This window comes from Malurus melanocephalus, unplaced genomic scaffold (genome assembly GCF_030028575.1).
Source record: "Malurus melanocephalus ecotype Western Australia unplaced genomic scaffold, MMel_1.1 scaffold_299, whole genome shotgun sequence".
NCBI lineage: Eukaryota > Metazoa > Chordata > Aves > Passeriformes > Maluridae > Malurus > Malurus melanocephalus.
This window is the reverse complement of record NW_026623531.1, coordinates 889,454-899,343: the sequence shown is the minus strand read 5'-3', so window position 1 is coordinate 899,343 and position 9,890 is coordinate 889,454. Positions and strand designations below refer to the sequence as shown.

At 43.9% G+C, this 9,890-nt stretch overlaps 1 protein-coding gene across 1 annotated transcript in view; it reads left to right on the top strand.

Annotated features, from left to right (window-relative positions):
* Positions 1-9,803: 9,803 nt before the first annotated feature.
* The window catches only part of HELLS (helicase, lymphoid specific), a 21,863-nt gene continuing 21,776 nt past the window's right edge, over positions 9,804-9,890 (top strand). Inside the window, exon 1 of the mRNA XM_057377049.1 lies at positions 9,804-9,886. Within this exon, the coding sequence (XP_057233032.1) occupies positions 9,850-9,886 (37 nt within the window). The 5' untranslated portion in view covers positions 9,804-9,849. The remainder of the gene's footprint in view (positions 9,887-9,890) is intronic.

The following is a 9,890-nucleotide window of genomic DNA, read 5'->3' as shown; positions in this document are numbered from 1 at the left end:
AAATTACGTGGAAAGAATTGTGGTGAGCAGAAGATTTCACAATGTCAGTAGTACCCAAAGGGAGGAGGAGGTGGAGYTCTCCATGAGTAACATGAGGTTTGGTACCAGTAGATTTAAGTATCTCGGATAAAATTTGTGATTTSATCCTGGTACTTCGGTGGAGACCTGAGCACCCTGCTTTCTTCTGACAAAAATAAAGGACTATTCTTGCTTCCTATGTTTCCAAGATGCTGGCCTCCTGCAAGGGTGAGTGTTACATCCCTGTGCTCAGTCCATCCCTCAAGCCACCCAGCAGACCAGCCTCCTGATTCTCACAGTGGTGCTTTCCAGACATCTCTTCCTATGTTGAATAGGCACATCTTGGGCAACCTGTATCTCTTCAAAACTGTCCTTTTCCCCCAAGCAGATGCTGATTTCCCACCACTACACAAACCAGCCACCTCTCTGCTGCAAAACACACTAACAGGGGTGTAAGTCCGTGTCAGGTGAGTCCTGAAATGTCACACTGTCTGAGAAGCAGACAGCTGAATTTTGTTTGTTCTGCAGTAAAGGGCCATGCAGATGTATCTCAGTGGGGTATTTTGATCTCAGTCAGACGATGTGCTGCTGAAAAATATGTGATTGGTGTKCTGTTGGTTTTGAGTTGAAGGAGAAAATGGCAAGGAGCCTGCATTAATTAGTATTAAACCACACTTGGCAGACATCAACTCCTCCACAAAGTATCTGTTGCTAGAGGGTATGAAAATATACCTGTTGAGTTGGATGGGTGAGGTACAGGGATGGTGCCAAGAAGCAGGACTTACACCAAGACAGTGCAGAAACCAGAATAATGTTTGTGGATGAAAAATCCCTTAAAAGCAAGTAGTGATGTATTATTTACARCCCCCTTTTCACTTGGGCACTGAAGTCAGCTGGTATTGAAGAGAAAATGATTGGCCTGTTCTTGGCAGGAAAATGCAACTGTGATGCTGAATGTCTGAGAGCCCTGGGAAAAAATATCCCAGCATATGGAAGTGACAATATTTTTCTTCTGCTATTTCACCAGTAGATCTCAATGTGTTTTGAAGCAGAGGTCTCCAAGGTTATTTCCACTTTTCTGAGGGGAATACAAAGTTCAGGTACCTGAGGCACAGGGAAGGGAGGGTAGTCAGGCATTGTAGTAAACCTACATAAACTGTTACCTTCTTTAGAAACATGATAATTAAAGCAAACATACAAAGAGGCTTTGCCTGGCATGAGATCTCAATAAAATACAACCAAGGTACCTGCAATTCATTGCCTTAATTTTGAGACAGTCATTTGAGTGTAAGAGTGAGTCTTGTACAGGAATGGATTATTTTTTTTTCCCTGTTTACCTCTTTCCACCATGTGAAAACTAGGGTTTTTAATCTGAAAAAAAAAAAAAAATAAAAAAGCCCCCCAAAAAAGCAAGGTACCACCATAGCTGGCAATGGCCATAATTCCCTGGGCTCTCAGGGTGGTCTTCATCTACTTGGAAAACCTTTGCCCCAGTCAGTCATTTGGGCGTATTCAATGTTTCAATGTTCATATTCGCATTCTCACAACTTTCAGGGGAAATGAAGTGTCACTTCAGCTTTTTTCCCTACAAATCTTTGGTTTTCTCACCTCTACCCTAACAAACACTAACACAATGGATCATTAAACCTAAATTAATGTGTTCAGTGTTACTGCAATAGAAGCAAAGACAATTTCAACACAGCATTAAAAATACATCACCTTCACTGTGGCATTGTATGGGAACTGACATGAGTTCTTTGTTTGCCTATGGAAGGGAACTGTCATTTTCTTTGCAAAASTATTTTTTCATTGGGTGGAAATAATTACAAGTGGAACAAAACAAAATGTTTTGATTAAATACAGGGCTGGTCTTGTTTTTTCCAGTAAACGTTTCATGTTTTTAATTCTTCTCCCCCTCTCTCGGGGATAATGTAATGGATAGTTAGAGATCACCTTCTATCTCAGAAGATCCTAGGTTGCACAGGGATCCCTTCCTTTGCCACTGGAATTTTGGTACCCATGGAGCAAACACCAGTGAGTAATTTATTCGCATGGGGTACCACAGTGAAGGTGAGTCTTCTGCTGCAGAGCAGGGGAGTTTTCAGGAGACAAGACTCCAGTTCGTAATTCATGCCAAAACCAAGGGTTAATACTGAAGTGTCAGATCTGGCTAGCTCATGGCTGAGGAATAAAAACCACCAGCTGTCTGAATTCCAGGGATGGTGCTGGGAATAGCTGTGATGAAACAAAGTCCCACCAACTTTGATCTTGGATCTCCTGCACAGGATTAAAGGAATAACTGAGTTTGAGCCTGAGGCACAGACATTTGGGGAAGCAGCAGGGGGAATTTGCTAAGTTTTCATGGAAGTTTACTAAGCATATGAGAGTAAAGCAAAGTAATTCTCTTTTATCATTGCAATCCATGTCTTTTAACTGTGAGTGTGCTTCGAAGCCCCAGTAGGATCACAGCAAGGCTATCAACAGACTTGCAGTGCTCTCTGCATGGTGCTGCTTTGTTAGGGCTGAAGAGGTGATGTTTTGTTCTGGATCAATCTTGTAAATAAGAATGGAGAAATGCAAGATTTGTTTGTGCAAATCCAAGTATTTTCCCTATTGCCTGCTTTTTCCTGTTTGATGTGGTCGGTTCATTTCTCTGGGATATGAGCAGCTGCCAGAACCCCCTCTGGCTGCTGTCAGTCTGGTTTAGGACACCTTTGCAGAAGTGGCTCCAGGAGAAGAGAGTGCAGTCCATGCAGATTCAGCATTTGATCTCCACCTTTGTCAGAGCAAGGAATCATATTTCCTCAACCCTGCCCTCGGGGTAGAAGAGGCAAATGTTTCATAAAGGTACCGTAATACATCTGCTAGAGGTGTCTTTGCAGCCTCTTTCTCCTCTCTAAACCGGAACGTCCCTAAGCTCCTTCTGGTCTGCTGATTTCTTTTTTTTAGCAGCCCTTGGGGAAGGTACCTAATACCTTTTCACAAATATTATTTATGGGCTCAGAACACCAGAAACATGTCTTTACAAATAATCTGCACAACATGTCCTGAACCCTCCTACTGGCACCTACTTGTGTCAGTCCCCAATGCTCAGATTTCTTTGCCTTTTTACTGCAAGCCAGATTTTCTGTGCCATGGGGGTTAAAAAAGCGGAGCATCACTAGGCTACCACTTATCATGGCTTGTCTTCTGCTCATCCCTTACGTTGAGTCATTCATTCTTGGACTGTACAGCCTGATTGGATCACAGCAGGAGCTGTCATAAACAGCAGACCCTAGAGGTGCAAAAAAATTTCTGGGAAATGCTGAGAATTTTGACATAAATTTGGTGAGGAGATAATATACTCTGAGGGGGCAAAATACTCAGTGGGTTCACTAAGGCTGGGATTCCATCCACTTACCCTTAATGGGCCATCTCAGTCCCTCTCCAAGGCCTCACCTACAGCTGCTCCTGAAACAGTGTACTTCTTGGTTTTTCTTTAAGGAAAGTTCTGTTTTCTAGACCAGTGTATTAAGAATGCTGGCAGAAAGGATATGACTTGCTGACTTCAGACAAGATGCCAAAGCATGCAGAGGGGACTCTACTGTAAACAGTCTCTTAGAATTCCTTTTAAAAGGAGAAATGGATGAAGGGAGGAAAAACAAAATACATAGAGATGCTGACTTGCTATCTACAGTCATCCTCCCTTGCTGGTGATTAATCATCTCCCTCTTTGAGCCCAATACACCAGATACACACATTCCTTATTTTCTCTGTTGATGGAAAAATTTGATTTTTGGCGTGCCTTTTGTAGGACTCAAAATACTTTTGTGCTGTGGTGAGTGTGGGGGAAGGGAGTTGCACTTCTCAGAAGAYACACTAAAAGCATTTATCAAGGGCTGGTCTCTCCACCCCACTAAGATTGCAGTGAGCCATTTGTGGCTGCCTGATCCCACATTTCTGACACATGCTGGACTTATCAGGCTGGAGACTGTGTATGCTGTTGCCTGTTGCTGGAGATCAATATGCTCTTTCATAGTGGAAGGTGCTTATGAGTCAGCAAAATACTAAGTATGGAGGAATAAGAAGGATTGGGATTTTAATAGTAACTTTGAGATAGTAACTTTGCCGTCTGCATGCTGTGAACTAAATGAATTTTTGGTCCTATACAAAACATAAATGAATCAAGTTAGTAAGTACAATTGCTGGCAAACTTTGCACCAAGTAGATTCACCTGGAGACAATCTAAGCTTATTAATGGTGTTGACTATCCCTGAGAAAAAAAACATTCTTAATGGCACTGACAAATCCCTCACCACCATGTTTATGGTTCCAGAAACCTTTGAGGTGGCAATATGAATGTGAATCTGGCCCTCTGTTTGCTGCAGTTAAACCGTGGGTTGCTAATGGTGCAGCATTTCCTGATATTTGTAATGATGATGAAATGAGTAAAAAACATGAGCTGGTGATAAAGATTGTRGCTAGCCCAGTTCTGAAGGAGTTACAGAAGACAAGACTGATTGTCTAGTGCAAACCAGCTGTCATCGGATCCAGCTGAATCCCTGTGATCAAAAGCCACAAAAGGAGCCAATRTATTACCCACGGACAGAGTTTTGTGAACATTGCAGTGCTTCGATCACTCTCATATGTCACCAGTGCTGGGGTTTGCCTGTACATATACGTCTCCCCACTCTGTGCTCTCAACCTGCAGTAAGATTTCAATGCGTGTTTGGTATACTTTGAGCTCACAGATGTTTGTGCTCTCCCTTTGCCTTCCAGCAATAATTTCACAAGAGGTTTTTTTTTTCCAGCATGACTTAGAGGTCGTTGTCTCATGTGACACTCAAAAATGTAATCATTCCTGGTTGGAGCTGACTCTGACTGCRGGGAGAAGCAGGGAGTTGGCATGTTCCAGCCTAGGTGAGGACTCCCTGAGCTCACAGTTCTGTGGGTTGCTGTGCAGCACATGCAAARCTGCAGCCTGTGATTTCCCAAAATCCAGTGGCTTACAGGCTGCAGCTGGTGGGATGTTAGGATCTCCAGGCTTCACAAATTGGCAAGAGTGATGGGCAGGTAGCAAACTGAAGCACAGAAGAATTTCTGTGTTCTTCCTCTCTGCCTCACCTGTAACATTTTAATTTCTTGCAGCCACAAGCAAGGAGGTAATTTACATACCAGGAGCTTTTTGCAACATGGTTAGGTGCCTTCCAGGGTTTGGTTCCACTTTGCCTTCCTGGRGTGCCTGGAAATGATGATGTAAGCTCTGATCCTAGTATGTATACCTGTAAAGTGAGAGTAGAATGTAGTTTTGAAGCAAAAAGTTATAATGGTGAGTACTGTTTCTCATTTTGGATGAAGCTGGTGCCCATGTGGATGCACAGCCACAAATCATTGCAAAGAGCCAAACAATTATGGACAGAGAAACTAGAAAGGGATTTTGTGACAGTTACCCAAATGTAAGCCAGGGAACTCATTGCTGACAGAATTTATGCTGGAAAGATTTGGATGAGGTGATGAGCTGGATAAAACTGTCATTTCTTAGCAGATGTTGTATTGTCTGTTGCAAGCAGAGATGCTGAAACATCCAGACATGGTCATGGTGAGAAAACACAAACAATCTTTTATGTAATGTGTGAATAAAAGTTATGTATTCAAACACCAGTTTAAGAACTCGCTGAAACTGTCAGACTTACGTGGTAATTATTTTGTCACTTTTGCAGCATCTTTTAAGGAAGGATCCTGCCCCTCAAGAGAACTGATTACCTGCTGAAGCATAACGTCCTCTATCAATCCTTTTCCCTGACAACCCTAATCCTTCTCTGTCTGGTCTGGGCTGCAAGCTGCAGCAGGAGCTAGAAACCTGAGAGCTGTATGCTGGAAATCTTTGGGATGAACAGAATGGTGGGTGGTATTGTTTGGTAGATGTCCTTGTAAACAAACAAATATGGCTGATTAAAGCTGGATGGCCACAGAGGTTTCTGCCTCCCTCTGCATACCCCACCCTTTGCCTGGCAGTTATGGAGGTATCAGGTTTCTCAAAAGGCCAGGTTGGAAATGAGTGTCTCGGGAGTTGTTTCACACGTGGTTCAGCTCCCGCTGACAGGGACATGGCAAATGCAGAGGAAGGCTGCCCCACCAGAGCGTGATATTCATGTTATTTGGTGAGATGCTTAAGTCCAGCTGTCAGCAAATGCCATTCCTGCAGCGCTGCCTGCCAGTGCAGAGGAGAACTGGATTGCCTACTGCCACGGAGGGGCTGGCACACAAACACTTCACTGATCAACACACCTCACTGTGTGAATGTTGGGTGCACAAGCTGCAGAAATCAAACTTGCATACAGCAGTTTCTTGGAGACTGTGCAGCCATCTAGTGTTATTGCATATACAGCATACTGGTTACTTGCCAAGACTCCAAACACTTCCCTGCTTTTCCCCCACACATCTCCCAGCTCGATGTATAACTTTTATTTACAGGGATTTTAGTTAAACTTGCCAATCCACCAGAACTGATCTCTGAAATTTCTGATTACCTGGAGACTGTGCTTGTGGATGGAGAATAGAATCCTACTATAGTATTTCTTTTAGTCATAAGAAGAATGTTTGTTACTATGAGGAAGAGCAACCAGTCTCCTTGGTTTCTACTGCTGTGTTTTAGCAGTCTTTAATTCTTAAGGAAACAAGAAAACAAAAAAAAAAGGAAAAAAAAAGGAAAAAAAAAGAAAAAAAAATTAAATTTGAACATCAGTGAGCATATGTCAGGGATACTACTGCTATCTGCTGGAGTCCTTTGGAGACTTTCTCATTTTATCAGGAATAGGAAAGCTTTGTTCATATATTGAAAAGGAGTAAGACAAGGGCAAAATAGGCTGAATTTGTATATCTCACTTTTCTCATCTAAAGAAAACCATCTTGTTTCAAAGCCCCAGCTTCCTTTTTGATCATTCAGCAGACAGGGCAATTAGTACAAAGAACTATTTTTATAGTTTGTAGTAAATTAATTAGGTAACCTGTGCAGGCAAGGAGCATGATGAAACGACACACAGTCTTGTATTGCATACCAGAGTGACAAGTAAAATTCAGAGGTGACAGCCCAGGGTTACTGTGATTTAGCAGCAGCCACTTGGCCAACCTGAGAACAGAAATGTCTTTGTTTACAATCTGCATTTTTCTAACTCTTATCTGCTCTCTTGCACTGTAATTTCCCTCAGCCCCCTGTGTGCCACTAGGTTCATCTTTCTCTGCATTAGACTATGGAAGCGTCCAGGTGTGTTACGAGGGACTTTCATCTTCTGAAACTAAAGGTGATGGACCAGTGACGTTTTGCACTGCAGTACAAGTCACTGACAAACGAGGTAAATAAATTGCTTCTGAATAGAAGCTACATGTTACAGCTTCTTTGTTTGGGCTAGGCAGTGAAGATTTATGCCATAGAGACATAAATTTTTGGCTCCTGCTGTACTTGAGGAACCTGTTTTCAGCTCTGCCCATTTAACATCTTTTGCTGGAGAAATAGCCCTATTCCTAAGAATCTACCCCATAAAAAATTGACATAAGCACTGCTTTATTCCCCTTCTTTCATCAGACTTTTAGTATCAAATACTGATGTCTCAGTCTTGGAGAGGACTAGTGACAAGCAGCACATACTCATTCCTCAGTAGTGGAATCCGGTGGGTCTGGAGGAGGATGTTTGTTGACATCACCTTACTCACGTGTGCTAAGCTAGGCTAATTGCCCTTGTCTGCAAKACTGGACATGAATCTTTTGTACACTCCCCTTCTACGTGTCTGTCTGTCTGTGGGATGTTAAAAACAGACAATGGTATGTGTCCAACAGGTTTCAACCACAACTGATTGATGTGGGAGCATTTATCTGAAATATTTTTTTAAAGGCATGTTTTACAAAGCTTTCACTACCTCAAGTTTTGTGGATGTTGGGTATAAGAATGTCACCAAAGAGATGACTAATTAATTACCAGTCTTTTTTTTTTTTCCTGATGACTTTTACCAATAAACAGGGAAAATAAAATTCTAGACCTAAATTACAGCTAGTTGAACAGAAAAACACACTGCACATAGAGGCAAATAAATACTCTCTTAGAAGCTAATAGAGCCCCTCTCTCCTGCTGCAGGGCATGGCTGGGGGTTCCATGGGCACATGGATGTGGATGCAGCCACAGCAGCTGGGACGGGAGGGAGGCTGAGCCTCTGCACAGCAGCACAGCCTCTCCCTGCAAAAACAAAYGGCAATCGCGATGCTGAGCCACCCACAGGGAGCCACAAAGCCACGTTCCACAGGCACATCCCATCCCAAACTGCTTGCAGACAAGGTGTTGGGCAGAGCAGGAAATGGCTGAAACAAAGCCGTTTCATTTAAGTGATAATCTGAGGTAATGTGGAGTATGTGTGTCTCACAATTCTAAAAATGGTTTAACTTATGGTACAAAATAACATATAGGGATACAGGAGTGAGATGGAACGTTTGTGTTCTATTATGTATTTTACTGAGAGGTTTATTCTCTTTGGATAAGAACAATTACTGAGAAAGAAAGATCTTATGTCATTTTTTGTTAAAGTATTAGMGGTGATATTGTTCATATCTCAGACAAAATCTTTGCAAAGATTTTTCCAAAGTGCTCCTTAAGTTCTAATTGCATCTTCATCCTTGCTTCCTGCCTGCAACAGTGTTGAGGGCCACTACAGCCATCATATTCCAGCTTGCATGCCTTTCAGATGTCATTTAGTTGATTTTTCTATTTTAATGGTATGGTTTGGAAAGCACTTTAGATTGTACATAATGAAGGGCACCATAGAAAATAAGGGGACTTTGTTTATTCACCATTATGTCTTGAGAATATTTACAAGTGAAACAAAGGCTTGAAAAAGTTGGATTTGATTGCCACGATGCCTGCACAAAACTTTATTGGGGATTAATAACATTATTACCTACCAACATTCCCTCAAATAGATGCAGAACCATCCCACATTAACCTCTGAGCCATGCCTTGGAGAGCAGAATCACTTTTCCATGAACCACATTATCCAGAATCTGCCCGTCAGGCTTTGGGAATGAGAAGAATGCCATCCACCTCAGTTACTACTGGACTTGTTTGTCCTTCTGCTTCTTCTTTCCTTCCTCTTTCCAGGTTTCCTGGCACACGGCACGATGTCTGTGGAGCAAGTTTTAATTAGTGCTTATTAGGCAGTAACCAGCACAGCGATAAGGCGATAAGCCCTGGTATTTTGACAGCTTGTGTGTTATTTAGGTGGAGCGAAAGTGTTTGTGCTCCGAACACTAGAAAAACGTAGTGCCTGTTTTGGGAAATGTTTTCGGTCGGCTGGGGCATGGCCACTCCCGTCCGGGTTTCCAGCGTTCCGCTGCCCTCTCGTGGCACAACCTGCAATGTCCAGGGAAGTCCTCAGGCCCTTGCTGGAGCCGAGCAGCCCGTGCCATGTCCCGCTCTCCAGGTGCTAATCCTCCTGCCGGCGGATGGGGCCGGGACAGAGCTACAGAATCCAGCAGRCTGGAAAAGACCTCCGGGATCATCGAGTCCAGCCTGTGAKCGAACCCCACCTGTCAGCTAGACCACGGCACCAAGTGCCACATCCAGTCTTTCCATAAACAGCCGCAGGGAGAGTGACTGCACCGGCTCCCCGGGCAGCCCATTCCAGCGGGAGCGGCACTGCCGGCGCCTCCTCCGGCCGCGCCCCGCCTGTGCCAGCAGCCTGYCAGGAGCCAAGATGGCGCGGAGCGGGCGCTATCGCGAGGACGGTGCCAGCTCTCGCGCGCTTCGGCTGCGCGCGGTTTTTGTTCTCGCGAGGCGGGCGGTGAGGCGGCGCGCGCGGGAGCGGGGCAATGCCCGCCCGCAACTCGGGCAGCGGCGGCGGCGGCGGCGG